The sequence below is a fragment of the Choloepus didactylus genome, chromosome 9 (genome assembly GCF_015220235.1).
Source record: "Choloepus didactylus isolate mChoDid1 chromosome 9, mChoDid1.pri, whole genome shotgun sequence".
Lineage (NCBI taxonomy): Eukaryota > Metazoa > Chordata > Mammalia > Pilosa > Megalonychidae > Choloepus > Choloepus didactylus.
Window position 1 is genome coordinate 82207816 of NC_051315.1, and position 27244 is coordinate 82235059.

The 27244-nt window shown below is 39.3% G+C and overlaps 1 protein-coding gene across 8 annotated transcripts in view; it reads left to right on the top strand.

The window, feature by feature from the left end:
• The window catches only part of MYO1B (myosin IB), a 183766-nt gene that overhangs the window by 85821 nt on the left and 70701 nt on the right, over positions 1 to 27244 (top strand). For all 8 annotated transcript variants that reach the window (XM_037849106.1, XM_037849105.1, XM_037849107.1 and 5 more), the window contains 3 exons: positions 9681 to 9775; positions 20181 to 20285; positions 23748 to 23794. In XM_037849106.1, the coding sequence (XP_037705034.1) occupies positions 9681 to 9775; positions 20181 to 20285; positions 23748 to 23794 (247 nt within the window). The remainder of the gene's footprint in view (positions 1 to 9680; positions 9776 to 20180; positions 20286 to 23747; positions 23795 to 27244) is intronic.

Genomic DNA, 27244 nt, shown 5'->3' on the forward strand with positions numbered 1-27244 from the left:
AAAAGGAACTCATCTAAGGCAATGACAAAACTGGTAATAGAAAGGAAGGCCTGGAAAAGTGAAGCAAAATTTTAATTAAAAAAATTTTTTTTTCCTTATCCCATAACCCCCTAATGTTTAAATTGTTTTTCCTTTTTCTTTTCCTGTCTTTGCCCCACCCCACCCCCCTTTTAATTTTGTTTAAGATAAGCCACACAGAACAAATGACTTGTCCTCAAATGGTTAAATTATTACCTAGTTAGATAGTACATGGTTTTCCTGATCTGAGCACCTGATTGTAGGAAGAATGTCCTCTGCTTCACATTCTCTGGCAAATAAAAGTTGCCTAAAGAATGTTTATTGAATTAATGAGTACTGAATTCTCTTAAAATTATTTCCAAAATGTTTCTTCCCTTACAGTATCTTGATAAGAATTTAGCTATTTTCCAGGAAGACTCAGTCTGATTATTATTATTATTTTGCTAATTTCTCTTTCCTTTCTCCACAATAATATACGCAAAGTCAGATATTCCTTTGCATATATTGTGGTTTGTGTATATATATGTGTGTGTGTGTCTATATATAATCAGGCATATAATTCACATTTCTTGATTTTGTTGCATTTTGTATCCACACTATGAAATGGCTGGGAATCTCACTCTCCAAAATGTAACAGACAAATTTAGCCCCAGGAAGCCTTTCAGTCCTCTGTTGACCTGCGATGTTTCAGGCACTGTATAGAATGCTTTATGAACGTCTGCTTTTATCTTCATCATGGCCTGGTAAGGCTTAAAGCACAAACCAAACCTTGAAGAAGTTGGTAACTTTCTCTGGTCCTGTCCTTTCCGTTACTGCATACTCCCTCCCTTCTGTACTTTTTTTTTTGTAGAAACACAACCAATGTGTACTTGGGGTTCAAATTCAAATGGCATCTCCTCCTGACGCCTTCTGTGATGCTTGCAGTGAGATTTCTCTTTGCTTCTGAAGTGCATGGCACCACACAAGATGCACAACACAGGGTCTTTTACTGTGGGTAACAGTCTTCATGTCTTGTCTTTTTCGTGACTCTTGCAACGTTGCCTCCTCTGAACATGGCAGGCACTCGTGGGCTGTGAAGATTAGAGGACACAGAGTGGCTAACGTGAATATTGTAAACATGAAAAGTTAGTTTTCCTGAGCCACCTAATTTTTAGGATGTGGATGTGAAGGACCTTAGATCAGAATGTGTGTTTCAAAGTTAGACAAAGAAAGGTTAGACACACAAAGTGGCGTACGAGACGGCATTTGTGTAGGCTTTGAATCAACAGGGAACATTTATATGTGAGAAATCAGCTAGCATTTTGAGAACTTGGAATCACACCTTTCACTTTAACGAGTAAAATATTAAGTTCAACATCAAGTCTTCAGGATTACTTAGGCAGGTCTTTGAAGTAACTTTTTCTTGGGATAGGTGTTTCCAGGATTTAGTTGCCTGTAATAGTCATAAAATTTGACTGTTAAGTTAATCGATGTAATGTATTTTGCCAAAATTTTTTGAGACAATTGTGTTTGGAATTTGTTTAAATTGTATTTTCCTTAAGCAGGAAAGGCTATTCTTGTAGACTATGAGTGTGTAATTATTTCTGTGCATCTGGTAATAAAAGAGGGTCATTAATATTCTTTTGTTAAAAGAGAGACTAAAAATACTTTGAGGGCTTATTGAACTTGAATGAAGAGCCCTGATTGTCTATTTGTTCTTTCCCCCAAATCAGGTGTGTTTTGTTAATTTCTGGGCAGAGGAAATAACATAATTTCCTCCTTGCTCTTGGCCTCCCCCCAGCCTCCCTCTGTGGGAGCCTTGCATATGGCTTGGGGTTCAGATTTTGCAGTAATGACATGCCCCTCTCAGTAAAGCCATCTTTCCTTTTTTGAATGGCTTTAGGAGTTTGCTTAAGTGTTCATTATTGTCTTTTGGGGGAAGACACCACCCCCCATCCCCCACCCCCCCTTTATTGGGAGACTTGTGTGTCTTTGCTGTTAGATTTTAAGCATCTGGAAGACAGATTCTCTTTAATCGTCTCCCTCAGAACTCTCACAGTGAGTACACTGCCTTGTATCTCATGGGTGCTCATGAATTCAGGTGGGAACCCCATCCTTGTGAATGTGCTTCCACGTACTCTTCCATTTTAGTTATCAAGGGTTTGATTTAAGATAGTAGAAGCAATTCACACTTCCATTAATCTGTGAGACAAGGCTCTGTAGCAGCAAAGACTGATAAAGAAGTGGCATTAGCTTTGCTTTTGACCGTTTGCCAAAGCCAGGCAGGATGCTGCCACTGTGGCTCAGGAGGGTTTTTCCCCTACGATGTCTCGTGCATGGGACATTTCTGGGTACTGTTTTCTTTGAGAACCATTTTCAGAAGGAAGTTCTCAGCTGCACAAGGGATGACTGTTAAATTCCAAGTAACAGCTTCCAGGCCCTGAAGGCAGATGTTTCCTTCTAACTGCTTTCATATCTTAAGTCCCGTCCTTTTCCTTCCTACGATAATTTAGTCTCTTTAAATCTCTTATCTGCTTCCTGATAAATATCTCCCATACCTGGCTTTTTGCAGTCCACCTTTGGAAAAAGTCATCTTAGGGCCAAGTAGACATTCAGATCAGGCTGCAGAGAATGAAGGTACATAATCTTCGACCATCCAGCCGTGCTGGGGCTGGGCAAACTAAAATCTTGGAAGAAGGCTACTCCCTAAGTGTTCCTTGCTGTTTATTTTGGATTTTTTTCCATAAGTAGCATGCAGACTTTTGAAATAAAGAGCTTTGCTTATAAATTCTAATGCTGAAATAGAAGAGTTTTCTTGTCTAATGAGCCTTTTTTGCAGGGATTTCTCTCCTTCCTTAAAAGACGTTACAACATGTGAACCATTTTCATATATATACATATATATGAAACATTCAAATTTAGTGATTTTTGTCCCCTATGTGGTTACATTTGAATATCAAGATTAAAATACATTTTTTTGAGTTACCTACTCTGTGATCCAGGTAGTGTACAAAATTTCACAAAAGAACTGAATACTGTGGGGTCTATTTCTTAAGATCCGTTTGCTTAAAGGAAGCAGAAACTTCTGCCTGTTTGTCACGTTGTCATGTCCTATCTCAGAGCCTGACTTTTGAGCTTCTTTGGTGCTTTTACTGCTGTCATTCCAGAACAGATGACATCTTAAAATGATTCATCCTTGATGAGATTATTTCTGTTTTGTTGCTAATAAAAATAAGTGTTTTCCAGTTAGATAGCCAGAAGAAAGCAATGTGGCTTGTTATATATTTAGGTTGTAGGAATGTATGTGGATTTAGAAAATTAAGTGTTGCTGTATAACATTCTTAGAAGAATGATTGTAGCTCATTTCTAAGATAATTATGGCCCACCTGAACTTTGCCGCCTATCATGCTGCCATTATGCAAAATACCAGAAATGGATTGGCTTTTATAATGGGGTTTATTTGGTCACAGAGTTACAGTTCTTAAGGCCATAAAGTGTCCAAGGTAAGGCATCAACCATCAGGTACCTTCACTGACGAATGGCCAATGGCATCTGAAAACCTCTGTCAGCTGGGAAGGCACATGGCTTGGCCTCTGCTCCCCGGTTCTGGTTTCAAAATGGCTTTCTCCCAGGACGTTTCTCTCTAAGCATCTGGGAGTGTTCTCTTGGTTTCTCCCAAGCAAACACTGTGCTAGCAAAAGTCTGCTTTCAATGGCCATCTCCAAAATGTCTCTCTCAGCTGCAGCACCAAGCTCTTTCTGTCTGAGCTCTTATAGGACTCTAGTAAACTGATCAAGACCCACGCTGAATAGGCAGAGTCACAACTCCATGGAAATAATCTAATTAAAGGTATTACCCACACTTGGTGAGTTGCATCTCCGTGGAAACACTCAATCAAAATGATCCACCCAACAAGATTGGATTAAAAGATCATGGCTTTGTGATAGACATAATATTATCCAAACTGGCACACCATGGCATAATATTCTTCTTATATTGGGATGGCAACTAGGGACTCCTTTGAGTTTAGATATATAAAGAGAAAATTACAATTGCTTTTTTTTTTTTTTTAACCAATTGTTTTTTCTTGGTGTATCTTTTCCCATCCATTTCCTTTTACCCTATCTGTGAGTTTATATTTTTAGTGGGACTCTTGTAGGCACCGTATTGTTGGGTCTTTTATTCTAGCATTCTCTGCCGTTTCATCAGCATATTTTGTCCATTAGCATTTAATGTAATTATTAAAACGGTTGGATTTAGGTCTACCATTTAATTATTTATTTTCTTTTTGTCTCCTCTGTTTTTGTTCCTAATTGCTTGCCTTCTTTCAGATTATTTGAATTTAGAATTCCATTTTTATTTTTCAGTTTGTCTTTCTTAGCTATACCTATTTGTGTGGTTTTAGTGGTTGCTCTAGTGGTATTATAATATCTATCCCTAACTTTTTACATTCTACAAAGAGTCAGTATTGTACCACCTTATGTAAGTCATCTTTTTACCTTTTATCTCCCCTAATCTAAGCCTTTATGCTTGTTTTCACATTCCTTTCTTTTTATTTCATAGTGTACATTTTGCCCGTTACTGTTTATTTTGAAGAATGGCCTGCTTTTCTTCTCTATCTTTTCTTGCTGTGAGGAGTGTATTGTTAGGCATGCTTACCAGTTTTGTGGCTATGAGGGGATAACTGTTGTGGAAATATGTTAATTTATCATGCTTGTACTGGCATAAGACAAGAATTCAGTAAAGCTTCCCAAGATAAAAGTACAATTAACTATAAAGACTCATTTTCTGTGAAGTTTTCCCTTAAGATATGATGGGATGAATGTTTGGTGGAAAGGAATAGCATTAATTTAACAAGGTGACATATTTCAAGTGGTCAAATATTTTCTGAATTAAGAACATGAAGCCAACATTGTGCCTGTCCTTAATACAACAACAACAACAAAAACCTCAAGTTACTGTGCAAAACACCGCACACATATTTCCCTTTCCCCCTTTCCTTCTCCTCTATTTTCTTCTCATAGAACCAAGCCCTTGATTGTGTTCACTATGAAGTAAGAAATCAGAGAGCACTTGGAGGTTAGGAATTTTTTAAAAAAATGAAAGAAGTGGTTCAGAATTGTAGTGAGAATTTTGAGACTGAGCTATTTTAAGAGTTGAATTAAGAAGGGTAGTTTTCTTTGTGTGAAATGAAAGTACATTGAGATTCAGGATTGAATGAAAGGAAACACCATTTAGAGAACCTTTGAAGAAAAAGAAATGTTATAAAAAGATAGTAAAAGTTATGTAAGTTTAGGGAAGATGTCTGGTGCAAATTTTCTTGTTTTAAATTCTTTGGCTAATGAAGATAACAAACCAAAAGTCCTCAGAAAGGGTTAGACTTACTTTAGAGAATGATTTCTCAAGTAAGTCATTTGGGAAGAACTGGAGAAACTGAAAAATAGGAGTATACTTGGAGGAAGAGCATACGTTTTAGATGGTGGAGGTGGTGTATTTATTTGGGTGTCACAAACCTCTTTTTCTACCTTGCACTTTAGGTGAAACAAACTTAAGAAGGAAATGGGAGGGTGGAAAGCATGGAGTTTTGGGAAAAGGAGCTTTCTAGTGCTCCCCGATGCCCATGAAAGCAGAACCACTGTGGAGATTAACATTCTGAACAGAAATAAGATGGAGAAGGAACATAAATACCACCTAGATAATTTTGAACATGCTATGCAACATTCCACCCTGACAGAAAATAACAGATGAGCCCCAGACCAAACTTCCAAAACCTAAAAGCGATAGATACAGCTGTTTGGAAATGTGCAGTGACCACACTTGGTGTTGGGGAAAGTTTGGCTTTAAGTGAAGAGCCAGTTAGTGGATCTGGAAATGCAGGGGAGACTGCGTTTAAGTGCCAGGCTGCCTATTCTTAGAGCTCAACTAGAGGACAGGCGAAGTGGATGAAACCAGGCTTTTGATGTGGTGGGCCCAAAAACTATGCTTACCTCTTACGTCATCGTCATTACATGATAATAAAGCATTCATTTTTTGCATGTGGTAAATAACAATGCTGACATGCTCACAAGATAATGTGAAGCATATGGGTCACAACTGTTTTTAACTAAAAACTTCTCCAGAGATTTATTTAGTTTCCTTAATTATAGAGTGGTTTGGAAGATTGGCATGCGGTTTCGGTTCATAGTCATAAATGTTGGCCTTGGTGATGGGTATGTGCTAATATTGCCAGAGAGAAAGAGGAACAAGATTGGGAGGGTGGCTTGTGTTCTTCAGGGCCTTTCCTTACTGTCATTTTGAGCAAATGTGGAATCAAGATCTGTGCTTATAAGAAATAAGCACAACATTTAAACTGTACTTGAGGTAGTGTGTCACTGATACAAGCTCACTGTTTCAGTGTCTAAGTACGTTGGTAAATTTACATGTCAGTTTGAAGTCAGTGGTTCTCTATGGCCATGAAGGAACAAATGTCTTTAATTATTTAAGTCTTTTTAAGTCTTTATTTTATGTTAAAATTGTACCCTGCGTTAGAGGAATCAGGTCCAGTTTTGGGGAATAGCAATTAACTATTTCTGTCTAGAGAGATAAGATAAAGTAAGTGCTTAACTTAGGTGTTTTGACTTGAAATAAACCCTGTGACACTGTCATTGGTGCTCTTTTAAAGCTCTCTGTGTGTGTGTGTGTGTGTGTGCACCTAGTCATATATGGTTAAAATATAATAAATTTGCATCATTTTGGATCCAGTAAGAGTGTAAATATAAAGCTAACTTGCAGTCCTGGGAGAGCATGGGAAAGAGGTCTCTAATAAACAGTCCGTGGGGAATCCAGTGAATATGTATGGTTGGAAAAGTTAATTTGTGTTTGCTGAAATGCACTTTCCTGGATTCCTTACCAACGATTATAACATTAGGTGGGAGGATTGGGAGGGGAGGAAGGCTGATAAGAAATTCAAGCAATACTTTCCTTCCCTGCATGAAGACCATCAAAGAAATCAGTTTCCTAATGTTTACCAATCCTCATGGAGTTCATTCCAATAGTAACTTTCTTAATACTTGGAAAGAATCATTCATTCATTCATTCATAATTTGTTATTGATTACCTGTTAGGTTTGGGGCCCTGTTTGCTGTGCAAAGTTTAATTAGACAGAAAGTTTCTGCCCTGGAGGAGCTTACACTCTGGTAGGGAATAAGATGATACCTGGATAACTAACTATAATACAATAGAAAAGCATCCTGCAAATTTATACAGCACTTTAAATATACTTTCATTTAATCCTCTAAACTAAGGTGTGTAGCTATATTCCCCATTTTGAAGAAACCGAAGTTCAGCCAGGGTGAATGACTTGCTCGAGGTCACAGGGGTGGCGAGTTGTGGATCTGAGCCCTAGACAGCCCATCACATCCGGGGTATTTTCTGTCTCTATATTCCCTGCTCTTTCCACCATACTGGTTACATGGTGGTGCAGAGGGAAAGGCTTACTTCTACTTGGGGGAGCCAGAGAATGCTAGAGAAGGGTGAGGCCAGTGAGTGGCCTTCAGGGTGAGCAAGGCTTTGGGTATGTAGGGAATGGTTTGAAAGGGATTTGAAGGAGAAGATGATGTGCCAGGCAGAAAGAGATCGGTATCCACTGTTCAGATAAACAAGCTAAAGCAACCTATTACTCAAAAAAGACCCTTCTGCCAAGTGTTTTCATTTCTTTTTCTTTCTGTCTGTCTTTGTCTTTTATTGGCACATTCACTCAACATATAAATTCAGAGTATACCAATTATGTACAAGGCATTGGACTCATTGATGGGAGGTTCCAAAATAAGACCAAGTGACTCTCCTTGAGAATCTCATAGTAGTCCAACTGGATGGTAAGTTATATTCACAAATAATTGCACGATCAAGTGATGAGAGGGGGAAGGACACAATATCCAGTGTTTCATGGTTCAAGTTATAACTCTCCTGGGAAAGGAATCAAGAGCAGCTCATGTCACTTCTCAGTCTCAGTCTGATCAGTTTATTATAAGGCGCGGTTTTGAGGATCAAATCTGTTTATGAATATGAGAAGACCTCTCAGCTCCTGGCATATTGAAGGTGCTCAGTGAATTGTCAATATTAATGGTTCCATAGACCTTCTGAGGAAAAGCTGAAGTCCTTGGTAAGTGCAGCAGGCCCTCTGTGGTCTGGTTGGTCAGATTTAACTACACCTGTGCTGCAGCCCCTCCCCAGTCTCTCTAATAAGCACTCTTGTGGCACTGTGCATCCTGGTTGTCACAAGCAGAGTCCGGTTCTGGCTCCACTGTGTCACCCTGGCAAAGACATCATCTGTAAATAGGATTAATAGTGACTTCTTCCTTGTAGTTTTCTTGTGACATTTAAAATGATTAAATATAAAGGGCTGAAGATAGTGCTGGTTCATAATAAATGTTGCTGTCACTAGGTGTGATTACTATCTTATCTGATTCTTCCACTCTCCTGTGGACAGTCCTGCAGAATGGTTCCCTATCAGCTCTTCTTCATTTGGAGTCTGCTCGTCTATTTCTCTAGCCCATTGCTCCTCTTTCCCTTCCTTGAGCTTTGCCTTCAGCATCGTCACCCCTTATATCCCTCACCCCCATCTCCATAATGTGTTGTCCTTTATTCTTGCCCCCTGTCTTGCTAAATCATTCTTTAGGACTGCTTTTTCCACCTCTTGAAGATTCTCTAATTCCAATCCCGATCCCCATGAAGGTCCCTGTCTTGTTCTGCAATTGTTTTCCACTTATCATTGCATCTGTCATGTTGGGCTGCCATTTTCTATTTTTGTCTCTCTCTCTCTCCTACTTTTGACTGAGAGCTCATGAAAGGAGGAGCCAAGTTTTAATTATTTACATTCCCAGCACAGTTCTTGACACATGGCTCTCAATAAGTACTTCATGTCAATAAATGAATTTGAAGAGGAGCTACCTGTAGTAAACACATTATCACGTGGTCAAAAGTATTTTTCAGTTAGATAAAGGGGGCACAACTTACCTTACTAGTAAATTTTGAAGAAGAAAAGATCAACATGAGGACTGAGCCTGGCCTTACTTCACATAGGTGGCCTTTTGTCAACAGAGGACAGAGTGAGAAGCTTGGGGTCTAGGACTGATGATGGTAAACTCATGATACCATTTTGCTTTTGGTGGACCTTAAAGTTTTAATTGTTTGTCTGTAAAGGCAGTATTTCTATATTTAGCTTAGTTATGATAACATTAGTCTTTTGGTATTTGATAACATTTTGCTACTGTTTGAAAAGAGGGATTTTTCCCCCTCATTATTTTGAAACTCTAGCTGTATCGATTGGTATTGTCCTGAAAATATCAAAATTATCCAGTTTAGACTTATGGTGTAACATTTTCTCTGTGATTCTCTGAATGATGTTATTAAAATAAGCCATATGTATAGCACATGGGTTAGATAAAGCACAGCTCCAGTGTCCAGTAAGTCAGTGCCATTTTGGATGATAGATTATGCATGGGGAGTGGGGGTGGGAATAGCAGGGGCCACAAAAGATGGGTTTGTTTGTTTGTTTATTTAAAGAATTTGGAGAAAATAAACTGTAATATCTCAGCTTGGTGTCTAAAGCATATCAGAGTGGCTTTTAAAGAACTGATAGTTACATCTCATAAATATATAAGGAGCTGAGTTTCAAGGGCTTTTTCTTGCCTTGTCCCCTGCAGCTATGCCCTGTCAGATGAAGTGTACAGATCCCTTCGAGATCAAGATAAAGACCAATGTATTCTAATTACTGGAGAAAGCGGAGCAGGAAAAACAGGTAAAGCCACCACTGGGCAACCTTATATTCCCCTCGTTAGAAGGTAATAGCTGCACAGAATGAAGACAGCCACGAGTCAGTGGGGCCTCATTTGCCTGCTGCCTCCTGGGGCCACTGAGAGCGCTTCTTGCGGGGAGGCTTCTGTTGAGGATCATGGAGTGTTCAGTGGGGAGGACTCGCCTGTGAAGAAACGGCACCTATCAAAGGGGTTCAACCTACACAGGAGGCTGGTGGTGGATTCTAGCCCTTTCCTAATTGGTCCCTGGTCTTTTATGTTTCCTCCACCACACTAAGGCCTGCAGACTTTTACAGAGTTGAACTGCTTCTCCAAGCAATGCCACGTCATTTTAGTGTTAAGAGGTCTCTGCTAAAAAGTGAGAGAAGGCACTGGGAAAATTCTTAATTTCACTCTAGAGAAGTGCTCTTTTGAAGCCTGAAGAATTGAGATTTTTGCATGTTTTTTAGACAGCAGGTAATGACCCGATAAAACACCCCCCAAAATAGAGAGGTTATGCTTTTTTACTTGTGCTTTTAATAAAAGGAATTTGTATGATTGATGATCCTGAGTGAGAAAATGATTTAACACATGGTGCCCAGCTACCTGGAAAAGATTCAAAAAGGCTGAATTCCATGAGTCCGAACTTGAGAGGTTAAAACTGCTGCTGTCAATGAGTTTATTTAACAGAACTCTATCTCGACATCTACTCCTTCCTCTACTTTTTGTAGGAGTACTCCTCCCTACCCCCCATCCCCACCCCAATGTAGCTTAAGGAACAGTGGTTGGATATGTGTGTCCATCTCTTTCCTAAAGCCTTTTGGAAACAGTGTGCCATATCTTTGCTGGGTTTGGCAGGTTCTAGTCTCTGGATGGCTGAAAATAGAAGAGAAGGGATTGGCATGCAGGAATCTTAAGTAACAGAAACCCTAATTGCATGTAGTTGGAAGGGGTTTTAGTTAGAGACCATCTAGTGTAGCGTCCTCCCCATGGGACAGTCAGATTCCCCTTTTGTAGCGATGGCAGGCTCACCACTTTATAAGGCTTCCCGCTGAATTTGTCATACAGGTTCAGCTGACTGAAGTTCATTCTTACCCACTGTTGAATTCAGCCTCTGCCCGTGGGTCCTAATTCTGCCATCTGGAACCTTACCAATTGGTCTGCAAATTGGTCTGCATATTTTTTTCTACAGGACAGTCACTCAGTTATTTGAAGAAAACCACCATGTCTTCCTAGAGCTAAAAATCCCTTTTCTTCAAAAATTTCTCATGTGATATGCATTCACTTACTCATTTATTGGAGAAATAATTACTGAGAACCTGCTAGGTCAAAGGTACTATTCTAAATATTATATACGTAAGTGAGCCAGATACCATCCTGCCCTTATTAAGTTTACAAGTCTAATAGGGGAGATAAACAATAGCTATACCCTAGAAATATATACTTATGTTTGCATGTATACATATGATTTATACACAAAACATTAAGTGTAGTTAAGGGAAAGTACCATGTGCTTTATAATAGGAGGATTGGATTGTGTTCCCAAATCCCTTACTACCATTGTTATATTATTCTGGAAACGTCCTAATTTGGCAAGATGCTTCATGGACTTGCATGCCAAGTGAACAGAATACTTCTGGAATTGGTCCTGGTCTTGGTGCAACTATTTCTTCTCTTAATGTGGACCCTAGGCTTTTATTAATAAAGCACATGTATTGACTCATATCAATCTTTTCATCAAGTCAGATATCAAAGGTATTTTACACATGAATTTCTGTTAAGTCAGATCTTCTCAATTCAGTATTGTTCAAAATTATTTTAAACTTACATGTAGGATATTTTCTTTTTATTAATTTTGGTCCATTTTTATAACCTGTTGAAAAATTGACAAACCTGATTGTCCCCTCTCTGTAGTACCACTATCATCCCATAGGGTAATAATAATTAGTAGCTGTGCTAAGCATTGTGCTAAGTATATCACATGTATGTGATAAGTATTCTTGCTATCTTAATTTTTTGTGATGCAAAAATTTAGCCACAGAAGGGTTAAGTAACTTGCCCAAACCTCCACAATGAGTAAGTGTCCGAGCTGGGATTTTGAACACAGATCAAAAGCTCTATTGTCCCTACTTTTATCCACTATGGTACACTGCTCTCCTTACCTGCAAGTGGTTCTACTTGAGTGCCATTATATCCATTGTCCTTGTTGGTAAGTCCTTTACCTCTCCTCCAGTGGCTTTTGAAGGTGGGGATTATGTTCTCTTCATCTTTGTCTGCACTTGGGTGTCTCTTAGACATCTGAACCTTAGCCCATCCAAAATTGGACTCTTGGTTTGTCTCTTCACCCACCAATCCCGCAATCAAAATTGCCAATTTCAATAAATGGGATTACCAATCAACCTAGTCATTCAAGCTAGAAATGTAAGAGCCATCCTTGATTTCTTCCTTTTCTATATCTCCTACTTCTAATCCATTTTTTTTAACCCCATCAGTCCCACCTCCAGAATATATCTTAAACCAGGCAATTTCTTCCTTTCTTCATTTTCTTCTTGTCCACATGGAGACTTTAATCCAAATCACCAACAGTTATCTCTCTTAGAGACACGTTGGTAGCGACATCTAACGGGTCTCTCCCTTTCCCCTCCTGCCTGGCTCCCATCTCTTCACAGACCAGAGTGATCTTCTAAAAATGAAAAGCACATCACACCCGGGCATGTTTAAAATCCTTTAATGGTTTCCATTGTACTTAAAAACCAAATTCAATGAGCCTGTCATATAACATTCTGTGTGATTTAGCCTTTACCTACTTCTTCACCTTCCTCTTATGTTTTACTCCCTTCAGTAAGGGCAGCTGTTGTTATTTTTCACTATAAGGTCTGCTTCCATTGTATATGGATAGTGTTTCCTTATTTAGAATTTCCCATCAATTTTTAGACCGTTTATCTGTCTCTCTGGGTATAGGCTCTTATCTGAATAATTTGCTCTGAAATCTGTGAAATCTTTGGCTATTTTGAACTCTTTCTTGCCTGTAGGAACTATGAGAAGACATGGGGGCATTTGGGGAGAAAGATCTTAACCCTTTCTCACCACTGACCAGTTCTTTCATGTGAAAGAGAATTTAATTCTTAGAGGCAACATAGCTTGTTTGTCTCTAGGTTGACCAAAGAAAATGGTGGCAAGGCAGGTTAGCTCTGTCCCTTGTCTCAAGATGTATTAATGGTTTATCTCATCCCCACCAGCCCCCCAGTCCTGTTTGCACCTGCAAGCCCACCTTTCACTTCACAACTCTTCTTTTCTATGTTCAGTTGGAAGAAGAGATGAAAATATTTCTAAGCCTATTAAGTTCTTTATTATTTTACTCAATCTTCTTCAGGACTAAAGATATTTTTTGAGGATATTCTGACTATATCAATTTGTTCCTAAGTGAGTCACAGAAGTGGGTTGTGGTCACTGGTTTGATTGGTATTGGCTAAATCTTCATTTGGAGCATATGTTCCAAAAAGACAGCACATCCACTAATTAACCATGTCACTGTACGACCTCTTTCTTCTCAGAGAGTTAATTATACTACTTCCTCCAGGAGAAAAATTCCATCTCCTGGTGAGCTCATGCATCTTCCTTATTGAAAAACTAAGAGGTGGTTGCCGGTGCTGTTTCAGAAGGTTGCCATTCATTCTTGCGGTGGTGGGGGAGCATTTCATTCCTTTTTAGGAATCGAGTGGTGTAGAATTCTTTCTTCTTTAGTTTTCTCTTCTCTTGACAATTTTCTGCTCAGTAACTTGTCCTCTTGGTTTCAGCACTCCATTTACCACTTGAAATCTTTTTTCCCCTGTCATCTTCCCTGGATTTAGTCCTTCCTAGGATCCCTTTGCCCTCCATCAGAAACAAGAGGATGGACAGCTGCTTCGCAGAGCCCATCACAGCACACAAGATTAGTGGCCACTGAGGACTGGAGGCTGGAGGCAGGTGCCACAGATTCCCTAGAGCAGTGTTTCTTCTCACCTTCTGTGGTGAAGCATCAAGTCCTTCCCCCACCCGCATCTGTTGCTGACTGATACTTTAAATACAATAAAAATGAATTACTCAAATAAATGAAATAAAAGGAGACAGAAAAACAAGTCCTTTTTTTTTATTTTAAGTTTAAATAGACAAAATTATCTGTTAACTTGCTATGAAAATGTCTAAGAACCTCCTCTCGTGTGTAGACTGGTAAAGCCCACAGATGGTGCTGGTCCTCGGACCACATTGATAGCACTGCCCTAGAGGCCCCTGGAAGTGACTGGCTTGGTTTTTGGTAGTGATACTTCCTACCAAAGTATGAACTGTAGTCTTCTGGTGCTTCAGCTGTCCATTATCACTGAAACTCTTGAGTAGGTGGACACTACTCCTGAGAGTTGCTGCTTTTAAATACCCACTTAACTCACCTTCTCTGTAGCTGCTGATCAGTGTGCCCTTTTTTGGTCCCCATGGAAACACACAGTGTTTTGCTCGCTTATTCCCATGTTCTTCTACTTTTCTTTCTTCTTGAAAGCAGTGGTAAAAAATTGCTCCAAATTTCATTATGGTTTTAATTGTCAGTAGACTATAAAGATGAGTAAAGCCTAGAAATTAGTGTGCTGTTAAAAGTCTCCTATTTTATGGAAATTACTGATGGGAAAATGAAATTGGAAAATAATATAAAGATTGCAGCAAAGTCGCATAAGCAATTTGGAGAGGGGTTTTCATCTCAGTTCTGAGAGGAAAAGGGATGCCAGGTCATTTTTGAAATGTCACATTATTTTTTTCACTAAAATTGTTTTTGTGTACCTATAGATATTAAAAATTTCATGTTAGTAAGTAAATGAAAGAAAAGAGAACTAAAGTCTATTGAGGGCCCAGGATGTGCTATATACTTAACACATAGTCTCACTTTTCAATAAGAAACCTTTATTTAATAACTTATATAGACCCACCATGTATCAAGAGCTTATTTTGTAAGAAGTAATTAATTTAACTAGGTCATATACTCCCTTGGCAGATGATGACGTTATTGGTCTTAAACTTTGGAGACACTTTTAAGCTATGATGTTAGGGCACATAGGGAGAGGCATGAACTCTTTGAGTCCTTTGGGGTTCTATTTAATTCGTTACTGCTGTACTAAATAAAAAATTCATCACAGCTCATAAAAATGCCCAAGTGTGTTTCTAGGCGGTGAACTCAATTCACTACTGTGAATACCAATACTTTGTCGAGAGCCATTCAAACCCTGATAGGGGGCAGGGAGGCAGAACATAAGGAACCATCATAACTACATTTTCCCAACAACATCAGAGTAAATCTGTGGACCCGAGAAGATGATCTTGACATAGAACACATTATAAATTACTTGGTTTCTGATTTTACAGTTACATCAGCTTCTAGGAACTCTTCAGCCGTCTGCTACAAGAGTTATGAAGACTGCCCTGCTCATTAAGACCTTTGGTTTTGAACCCCACATGATGCTGTATGACTATACATCTGTGGTCCTTATCCCACTCTGTCAGTGACAGAGGTGTCACCAACTTACTGTAGCCTAAACATCGATGAGCACCTCACAATGCTTAAAGTAACCACATCGAAGCAGAATAGCAGAGCAAATCCAAGGCCAAAATTCAGTGAGCTTTTGTTTCTTCCCAATGTGAGAAAAGGCCCTCTTGGTCCCCCTATTTTACATGAATTATCTGCGAACTCTTTGCCCTTGTTCACAAGCAGGTTATGTGCAGTTTTATTTCAATAAAAATGTTGTCAGTCATACGCTCCTTGTAGCATGACCCATGCTTTTGGAATCATGATTGGAACAGTTCATGGCTGCCTGTTGGATCTATCTGGTTGTGCCATAGCTGGAGTATTACAGCAAGGCAGACTATAAGGACTGCTAAAAACAACGTTCCTCCAAGTGGCAGTGCTTGCTTCATTGTACACAAGCTACATAGCCTTGTGCACTTAGTCAGTCTTACTTTTTCAGGCCACTGGATCACCAGAGCTGTGTAAACTCAGTCCCTAGAAATATTTAGGCATCTTAAGGAAGGAGCTAGGTATAGAGATAAATAAATACATCAGCATGTGTGTGTAAAGCCTTGCTCGATATATGATATATGAGATGTATATGACACTATATAACTGGTATCTGTATATAAATGCATCGATACCTCTTAACTCCTGGATAAATTTATTAGAAGCTCCTTGCTTATTTTTATACCTTTTTTTTTTCTGACACAGTGATTGAATCTAGCTGGAATCTGCTCATATAATATTCAGTAGGTTTTGATATCCTTGCGGTGTGATTCCCATCCTTTTATTCCCACAGTCCGAAATGTCTTTCATTAAATGCTTGGGTTTTCCCTTTCTCGTTTACCCACTGCTCATTCACAGCGCTTCTTTGTTAAAAATATAGATTATTATTTTATGTGAATTTTTTAAATTGTATGATCACGTAATAATTACATAATAATACATATTGTATGCCACTAAAGACACAGTTAAAGATACCAGAGAACACAGTGATAAATTAGTTGGCATGCTTACCTTTACAAGTTTTAAATCTCCAGAATCTGAAACTATAATCTGTAACCCCTTTCTCTTCTTTGCAGAAATGAATTCTGTTCCAGATATTCATAAAGTGTTTCATCACAGACCATTTGTCCATTAGTACAGAATATCTGTTAAACCCTAGCTATTCTGTCATTTTCTGAGAAGAGATTTTGACCTTAATATCACAGATTCCTTTAAGGCTTTATATTTTGTCAGGCTATTGATGAATTTTAGGATCCAAGTTACATTCAAACATATATATATATACAGATAAATTTACATACGTCAAGTATTTAGAGTTAGAGAGAAAGATGAACCAAGATTGATTGTAAGCAAAGCTGTTGTGTTTTGCCAGTTTTAAATGCCAGAATATATATGATCATGCTTTTCAAAATTTTGAGTACACACCAAGAATATCTTTTTTGTCTTAACTGGAATCATTTAAAAAATATTTTTACAGCATACATGAAAGACATTGTCATTGATATTGCAATTACCAGATTGATGTCTTCACAGTTTTACTCAAAAGTATTGCTTTGGTAAATGATTACAGTTTCATACTGTGATTACCAGGGTCATGTTTAGTTGGTCCCTATAACAGTTAAAATAATTCAGATACTAGACTGTGAAATATGAAAGGTGATATGCAATTCTTGATTCTCTTCAGAAACATGGTATTTTTCATTCCTAGAAGTTATTACAAAAATAATTGATTTGGATAAATATCTAAATATTTGAATATGATCCAAATTTATATGAACTTAGCACAGATGAGCAAAAAGGAAGTGAAGCAGAATGCTTATGAGATAAACATTTCCTGTTTCCAGCAGGGTAAAATATTATGAAAACAGTTCCCTAAACTATATTGGACCTTGCATCTTGGCCTTACTAGTTCACTCATTTCTCTAAAGCAGTGGCTATCTCATGAACTACTTGAGTTTCAAGGATCAGGTATTATGTCTGGAAAAAATGATAAGAGTTGTCTCTTTTAGATCATGAGACTTTATTTGGAGAAAATGACCTTTAATCCTAGCTTCCAAAATTGAATTACTGAAATGAGCAGCAAGCCAAGAATTCCTGAAGATATTTAAGAATCTGAACATAGAAGCATTTTGACAACTTGGAAATAAGTAAAGTATTCTTTAACTATATTTAAAAATTATTTTTGAGTTGCTTAAATAGATTAAAAGTTAATAATAAAAGTGATTCTTGAATTCAGTTTAGGTTCATCTTTCTTCATATTCCAGCAGGTGTTGTGGGCTTGTTTCCATTTAATAGCCAAGTGATATAAGCCCAAATCAAATTCTAAGAGATTTGTTTCTGGTTCCAATTTTGGAAAACAGACCTGACCCTGAGAGGACCTGCTCCCATCCCATCCTAGCCATTAAAAGGTCTCTGAGAGGCCACGCCAAGTCTACCGCCACCAAAAGATTGTCAGTCTTGGTTGATTTTTTCCCTAAGACAGGTTGTCTCCTGAGTCCATCCTGGACCAGAACAGTATTTCCGGAGAACACAGTGTGGCTATGTATCTGGAATGTGAGGTCTGGCCGTAGTGAGGCCCACAATCACCAAAATAAAATAGCCTGGCTTGGACTTTTTTTGTAATTTGTCAGTTTACCTAGAAGAAAACATGCCTTCTCACTAAAATGTAAATATTTTAGATATTTTTCACTGCCTAAGCCAGTTATTTTGCCTGTAAATGTGGATTTTCAGTCTTCTAATATTATAATGGGTAGAAAGATGGGACCAGAGATTCATGTCAAGAAAGAATAGTATTCGTGGTATATGTGAGAGTGTTGGAGAGGATGGGGAGCAAAGTATGCTGCTGGAAAGAAAGCCTGGAGGCAAGGTGCTTCAGAGGCCAGACTGCAGAGTTGGCATGCCTGGGTGATTCAGGAGAGCTAGCCCAGAGCAGTGGTACAGGATGGCAGGAACTTGCTGGGAGGGCAGCTTTACCTGAACTTTAAAGCCAAAGAGAGCCTGGAAAGGAAGGCTTCCAAAGTGACCACACGAGTTCAAGCCTTACTGCTGGGGTAGGGAAATGTGGCACTAAGAAGTCAAATGAAATGCAGTATCATATAAACTCTTTGTCCATAAGTGAGGCCAAGTCAGTCTGAATTGAGCAATAGGACTATGTACATATAATAATTTACCAGCTTTGATATAGTTAAACTTTGAGAACAATGAAAGTGTAGTTCGGGAACCTGAAACAATGGTGGATGTGTTGTGTGGGCAATCTCCTGTGGAGGAAGGGTATTGCAAAGATGAAAAGACTGTCATTCCTCAGTTTCAGCTTTTAAAGAGACAGCAGAAATCAGCCACAGCAGACGATCAGAGAACCTGCTGAACCCATTTTCATCAACTAGAAGGCGAATTGGAGAGAGACCTAACATGCAACCATTGCAGAAGTACCCAAGCTCCCCCCACAGTTCTCAAGGCTCCATCATTTACTTCCCCTGTGCTGCATTTGCTAATATTTCTAAGGGAGCCATCTTAGGACTTGAGAACTTTAGGTAACCTACGTGGATTCTTGTGCTCAGCTGCTCCTGTTATTCAACACTTTTGGTTGCTTGAAGGTTCTAAAGCACAGTTGGGCAATGTGACAGAATGGCAATCGACTTGTTCATTTATGATTTCTTTAACTGTGGGTGGCGGGGCTGGAAGCCACCTGCGCATGACCCCGTGGAAAAGAGCAGTGTTGAGATGGCCCCGTTTACACGAAAGGCAGAGGAACCGTCTCTCATACCTGGGGAATGCTGTCCAGTCCTCGGACATTGGCACTAGAGCAAAGACTTGAGCAAAGCACGGTTGGGGAGATTTATCTCCTCTCCTTGACTGCCCCAGTAAAGGAGGTTTTATTCTGCCTTCATTAAGCATTTTGATTTGAGCATTTTGCAAGAGCCTGGTGATAGAGCATTAGAAGCAAGATAGCTCCATGAGAAACAGATTCCATGGGTAAATAAATGTAGCATTCTAGATCCTTTTCCAGGGTTGCACATTGTACTCGGTTATATTAAAGGCCCTGAGAAGTCCTTTCATAAGAAAACCTGTTTCACTCCATCTAACTCACTGTGGCCCTGAATTCATTTGACTCTGCACTCCATTCTCTCCGTATATCTGTTAACATTCTTGGGTACTCAGTGTTAAAAGGGTTAGGTTCTGGGAGGCGATTGCTGAGAGAGGGGACATGGAACTGACAGGGGAAGAATAAAATCACCCAAAACAAATTCTCTCCAGCTCACCAGTATGCATGAAGAATTACTTGGATGCCTGGGGTGGCCTAATTCTTTTAGCAGCTTACCTTTACAGGGTTACTAGTGTGAAGCCTATGAAAACCACCGTGCCCTGCCGGCTGTATTTCTTATTATCAGATCCTCGTGTTAGCTGCTTGGTTTTTAAGTCAAGCTAAAAGAGTAATGAATTTAGTCTAATTGTAGGCAAACAAGTTTGGTTTAGAAATATTTTTGAGAAAAGTAGTTCTTTTATACTTTAAACTACATTTGGTAAGGATACCAAGTTATTTTTGTCTTGAATCATCCGCATTTACTATGGTAATTGTATTGGAATGATTGTTTCAAGAAGATATTTCTCCAATTTTGTTAACTGTATTACCTAGCAATTTTTTCAGCAGCCCAGCAATAACCTCAAGCACAGTCCCCTATTATGATTTGACTTAATGAGTTTGCATTGAATAAAAGGTGTAATTTTATTTTTAAGTTTCTGAAACATTATTTACTCCCAGGAATAAAGGTATTTGAAAACACTACTAGAAGGTCGTCCCCACCCAAAGTATTCTCCCTTCCCCAAAGAGTTTTTAAATTTATAATTCATTGATTAACATGCCTTGTTTTCCTCCACAGAGGCCAGTAAGCTTGTTATGTCCTATATAGCAGCTGTTTGTGGAAAAGGAGCAGAAGTTAATCAAGTCAAAGAACAGCTTTTACAGTCCAACCCTGTCCTGGAAGGTAGGATTTTCTGTGTACATTAGGTCGGTGACTCAAACAGGAGGTCCAATTTTCAGGGCACTTCTAGTACCTGGTGTGCTGGGGGGAAGAGGAGGGAAGAGAATTCTGGCTGAGTCCTGCAGGGCAAAAATCTATCCCAGGAACTCTTGGCTTCAAGTGGTTAAAGGAGGGAACAGTTTACTCATCATGTGAAAGGAGCTTTACCCCCTTACAATCACTTTTTTCCTCTTTCAGTGTTTATTTAAATTACTTGAATGTTATTTTAAAGATAATCAGTTGGTATTCACATTTGATTTGATAACTGGGAAAAACATGGTGGCAAAGAGCAACTTGAGCATAATGCTTGCTATTTTACCGTTCAGGATAAAACCTGTGACTAGTTATTTCTGTTGTCAGGAAAACCAAGGATGTGCCAGAGAAACACCTAAGGACCAGATTTTTCAGGGCCACAGAAAGCAGCCTAAACCTGACTGTAGAGCTCACAAGTTCTGTGGTTGGCTATGAGAAAACAGCCAGAGACGGGTCCCCTTAATGCCAAGGGGAATGGCATAAACCATCATATAAACCATTCTGACACTGTAAACAGTAAATCAAATCCTTTCCCCATTGATGGAGAGTCATTAAAGTCACCTTCACATTGTAAGGGAGTCCTTATTGTCAGTTAGCTCAGTTGTGGGGTAAAGTAGAGTTATTTGACTTGGGCACTGTTGACATTGTGGGCTGGATAATTCCTTGTGCTTTCCTGTGCATTGTCAGATGTTTAGCAGCATTCTGGCCTCCACCAACTGGATGCCCTTAGCCCTCCCTCCTCCCCAGTTGCAACAATCATGTTTCCAGATATTGCCAGATATCCCCTCAGGAATTCAAAATTGTGCCTGATTAGAATCATTGGGCTAATGAATAGTTTGGTCTGACCTTTTGGTCGAAGTCATGGAAGGTCAACATTCAACGCAGATTGAAGCGGAGCTGCTCTGGGGTGGGTAGAGCACAGGGCCATGTGGGAGGGACAGAACCCTGCTTGTGGTCTCTGACAGTCAGGCCCAGCCTCCCCTTCCTTGTCAGGGATGCCCGGGAGAGCTCCTGACCCCTGAGCAAGTGCTCTGACCTTGACATGCACATCCCTGCCTCAGTTTCCCCATTTTATTCCAAGGAGGCTCCATGCATCTTTACCCCCAGAGAGTGACATAATAGTCATACAAATACTTTAAAGTTCTGAGAAACAAATGCCAAATCATCTACACATTGTAAACGATCTTTCTTTTCCATTCAAAACCTTAAGTAACAGAAACTATTATGGAAAGTGCTATATCTTCATTTTATTGTTCCAATCTTTGACTTTTTGTTTGCTGTCTTACTTTTAAATTAGGATGCTGTACATGTGCTATATTTCTGTGTAAGCTTATTTTAAAAATGCTGTGATGTAAAGGAACAGCACTGTGGAATGCTATAGCTTGCATCTGTGATTAGAATCTGGCTCTTTATTTGGTGGTATTTGAAACTAGGCTCCAGTGCAGGAAATGGAAGAAATGTCTACTGTGGGCATGTATTATCTTTTATGGGAATGCTTTACTTTTTAACTAGAGCTGCTACTGTAAATGAACATTTAGAACAAAGAACTTAGAAAAACAATTGAGGAATGTGTCTCAACTGTTCTATAATGGAACACTTGTTTTTGATTCTGTGGCTCACAATAAAAGACGTTAGTGTTTAGTAATATGCAACTGAGATTTGTTAGATGAAAAGATAGTTTATGGCTTGAAAACAGTGACCTGAATAAAGTTTTTTTTTTTTTTTTGAAGCAATTTCTTCATATGCCTGTGACCTTCAAGCCACAACAGACTGTCCTTTATTTGCATCAGCATATCTAGCTGGACTTTGAGGCTGTGCAAATTACTTAACTGATCAATGCTGCATGTTCACACCCACCGTGAAGTACTAGCCTCTGAAAACGCTAATGCCATGGTTTTCTTGACAGCTGGGTCAACACTCGCTGTTATCAAGGTGGCATTTATTAAAGCCTTTTAGCTGATGGTGGGCATGGGATAAGGGTTTGAACCTCTTCAGCAGGCATGTGTCTGAGTGTTTCCAGTCTGCTGGTTTCCTCATTCAGCATAGCATCTCAGCTTATTTTCTTCTGAGAGAGAATTTGGTGTCATACGCATCCCAGACCAAATCTCTAATGCAAAGAACTTTCCATGTGTTGACTTTGTAAATTTTATCTTAATTGGGCTTGAGCCAAATTTTATCCAAAACACAAATAAGCCAGCTAATGTGAAATATAACTCATCAAGTTTTGGCTACTTAATATTAGTTAATTCATACTTAAACACACACCTCCTCTCCTTCCTTGTTTTATGCTTTCAAAACTTGGACCAGCTTTTAGCCCTTAGTTCTCATTGAGCCCCTGTTGTTCTAATCTTCTCCCTGTATAATTTAAAGAAATTACAGAGGCTCACAGGGATTTGATGCCTGGCATTTTATTCTAGACTCACTTCTGCTCACCACATCATCATGTTCTCTGAAGTCCTTGCTAACTGAAGTGTGTCTGATCAGTGGAGCCCAGTAATAGCCTCACCTGGAGGCTTGTTAGAAATGCAGAACTCTCATGCCCCGCTCCAGACACTCTGAATCAGAACCTGCATTTTTACAAGATCCTCAGGTGATTGGTTGGCACATTAAAGTTTGTGAATCTGCTAAGCTTCTGGAGCATTCTGTGCCTGTGGCAGTGCCAACCATGTGGCTCTCTTGTGACCTCATTCAAAAGGAAGCCCTGTGGGAGATTCCCTCTCTTGCAGCTGAAATTGGAACAAACTTATGTTTTGCACTGTGTGCCAATTTGATTTTATTTTTTGGCAAGTTTCACTTATATCTGATGGACATAGACTAATTAAAGTATGTAGCATTTTTAGCATATTGGAAACTACTTTACTTTGCAAATCTCTTATTATTTCTGTATAGGAGTTATGTAATTAATCACATTTAAGTGGATTTAGTTTAAAATTAACTAAACAGTTTTAAGTTTCTTGTGCCATATTTCTGTGATCTGGAAACATCACCAAATTCCATAAGACCTTTGATGATACTGAGTGGTCTCTGAAATAAACTTATTTTCTGCTGGTAATGATGGAAGAGCATAGAAGCCTTGCTTTTTGGCCACTAAATTGACTGCTATTCTTTGGGAGTGAATTAGACAAGATTAAGTTTATGGTAATACTTGAAAAAAATTCCATGAATCATGGGAATGGCCCTTTCTCTCTTTCTTTGAACTTATAAAGACCTGGAAGCTTTAGCAACTTATTAAAGAATTCTCTTACATATATTTTTAGAATATTTGGTCAGAAATGTCATTGCTACAAAATGTATTTTTCAGAATGTATAGATGTCAAATATATTTGCTTTACCTTTCTGCTTGAAATGATTTTTCAGTCAATTTTAATGATGCATCTGTTTCTTTCTTACTAGCTTTTGGAAATGCCAAAACTGTAAGGAATGACAACTCCTCTAGATTTGTAAGTATTTGTATAAGCATAAGTGTTAACACTAATATTTAGCTTATGTATGTTTAAACAACCTGTAGATGTTTAAAATTTCTTAATATACACAGTTTTAAAATAAGAACTCCATCTCTTTTGAGACACTGGAAGTACAATAAAGATTACTTTTTTCTTTTTCTTTTTTCATTGTTCTTGAAGTGACAGGACATTTTTCTTCTCTTTTTCTTTTTCTTTCTCCCCCCCCCCCCCTTTGGTCATTTCCTTCTACCATAAAATTGCATGAGCAAGTTAAATGAGGTTTTTTAGAATAACTATTCACTTAACTGTGTTTTGGTGTTTGGAAATTGTAATTAAGAATCAGAAATTAAGTAAAAGAAAAGGTGAGGTGGTTGTCAAGTTTGAGTACTCTAAATTTCTTGTCCATTTCATTCAGTGGGACCAGAAAGGATGGGGTGGATGGTATCAGTAGGCTTGGCAACTGATGGGAGGGTAAGACTGAATAGGAAAAAATTGAAGCTGGTTGTTGCTTTGAGCTTGGTTGAGTTGCTGCTAATGGAAAGCTGGTCCACTTTTGCAGCCTCATCTTTCACCCTCTAGCATGTGCCCTACACCCTGGGCATATTTGGACCTCTCCAGCTCTGTCTGTCCTTTCACACCTCCAGTCTTTAGAAAAGACAGACACTGCCTGGAGGCAGATGGAAGAAACTGTTGAACAGGATGGTGGTTGTTGGAAATCTGTCCCCGTTTCTGATAGTTTAACCAATATTAAGATTTTTTTTACAATAAAATATCATTTACTTTATAATGAGCTGCCTTCTCACAACAAACAGCAGATATACGTCACTTGTGCCACCAGTAACTGTTTTTGATTATCTTTATGCCTCCTTACTAGAGACCCATCCTGTCTCCTCTCTCTCCCATCTGCTGGTAGTCCCTTTTTTTCTCTTTCCTCATTGGGGTTGTCCAGTGCTTAAGGCAAGAGAATGACCCCAGGTGGAGATAATTTTAATAGCTTAGAAATTGGAAGCTAAGGTTTCTAATTCCAAGGCTGTGAATTTTTTCCATCTTATTAGCCTCTTAAGTAGTTATAACTGATTTGATCCATGCCTTTCCTTGTTGTGGTAACATGGCTAATCTCATTACATAAATAGAATTAGAATTGAAGTATGAGCAGATAGAAGTAATTCCAATAGATTAAAGTTCATTATGTGACAAAGATTTTATTTCAGCTGTTTGTAAATTATACACACATGCATTTTTTTTGTTTTTGTTTTTGCAAATATATTTAGCATATAGACCATGCAAATGCAGAAAAAAGGCTTAAAGGGTCACTACCCCCCAATGATATTTGAAATCTGAAAAGCTTGTGGGGTGCTGTGGCTTATTAACTTACTTCAGAGGAATCCTTTTATAACAAGGATTAGTCTATGAGATTAATACCTGGTTATAGGCTAAATCATCTCATGCTCAGTTTTTAGGAATTTCTCTGCTTTGTAGTATGTGAGTTGACCTAATGATATACCCAAATCTATGTTAGATTTTTATACTAGGACTATAATATATTTAAAGTTACTACTACTGTATACAACAGTGGTCCGTGTACTGTACATTGGCACCAACAGTGGTCCGTGTACTGTACATTGGCACCAACAGTGGTCCATGTACTGTACATTGGCACTCCAGGGAAACAGGCATTCCTTCGACTATTCTGACTGGTTCACCCAGAATGAACTTTTTGACCTCTTCAGTGAGCAGTCTGACAGACTCTTCATGCTATAGGTGTGCGTGCTCTGGAAGCTGACATTGTAGAACTGTGTTCCCTGGAGGCACCTCCCAATTCCCCCGGCCCAGCAGCTCCAGATTGACCTGTTTGACATCTTGAGATTCTCTTGAGAAAGGGACCCACTGCTTTTGAGGAAAACATTTTAAAGCTTTGAAAATAGTTGCTCTCACTCAAAGCTTTCTGAGGGGGAGATATATGTTGAGCATCTACTCCGTGCAGAGAGCTGAGCTAGGCACTGGAGTGTAAGGAGAGAAACTAGAGGGTTGGGAAAATTTCATTACCAAACCGCTCTGTAAGGATAAAAAAACTACAAAATGTGTATTCGTTTTTTGAAAACCATGTTTGAGGGCACATCTGGTCTTCAGGCTTCTCCCCTTCATCTTTACAAACTTCAGCCCCAACAGCCCTACTGAGGTGCCCTTGGGGTTTCCCCATTGCACTTGACTATAATACAGTCTCTTTTCTGGGGGCCTCCCAGGCTCTGCCCGGCCCCGCAGAAGTTGCCCCACCCTGACTCGCTCTGCCTTGACTTTCCTGAGCCTTAGATATACCAAATGCCTGCCGGCCTCCAGCTTTTGCAATTGCAGTTCCTTCTGCACGTTGAGTACTATCCCCAGATCTTTGCATGATGGGTGTCCTGTTGTTTAGGTCTCAGCTCACGTGTCAGTCTGTGAGGCCTTTCCTGGGCCACTCTGACTCCATCCTGTTTTTATTTTCTTCAGGCACATACTAGTCTGTGAAGTTGTTGTATTCAGTTCTCTTGCTTACATGTTTGTTGACCATAGAGAGTAGGGGCCATTGGAGCGGGTATGCAGTAGTAGCCCCAGTAGCTAGAACAGTGCCTGGCAAATATTTATTATCAGAATGTCTACTCAGAAAATACTTGTTGATATCAGATATATTCCATTTAAAAAGCTTATAGGCTAGTTAAGAAAATCAGACATGTCTAAAAAATACTTATGACATAAGCCTTAAAATAGTAAGTTCCACGTAAGAGGTGGAAATGAAGCCATACAGGTGTTCGTTAAAGAAAAGCTGGAGGAATCTGTGACAGGAACGATCCTGAGTGGGCCCATAAGGTTTAAATATGCTAGAATTGGGTGGAGAGTAGCAGGAGCTGGCTTTATAGCATGAGGAAGCCTGGGGAGACAAATCAGAGTGCACCTGCAGCCCAGCAGAGCCACAGCCCATAGACTGGAAAGCTAGGTCCCGGTCACAACCTGGGGGGCTTTCAGTATTGGTTTCAGGCATCACCATCCAATCCATTGCCTGGGCCACTTTCCTGCACTTTTTATCCCTTACCCCCTCCTTTCTTACCTCCCGTGCCCACCCAGGACCTTTTATTGTGACTCTGCAGAGCTCTCAGATCTGTTGGCTTTTCTCTTTTCCTGCTATTAATTAAAGCCACTGACATTTCTCCCCTAAGTACTGAAGCCACCTCCTTTAAGGTACATTTGGTCTTGCTCCTTTCCAGTACATTTTCCACGCTATAGCCAGAGTGATCTTACAAACAGGCAGACTTCATCATGACATTCTCTTATTTAGGAATTTTTAATCACATTGCTGTCAGGAGACTGTCTCCAAGCCATGAGATGCTCCAGCTTTCCTCTCCGGCTTCATCTCCCCACTAACCATCCTCTCAGATGCCAATTCTGATGCCTGCTTCTTCCTGCTCTCTCATC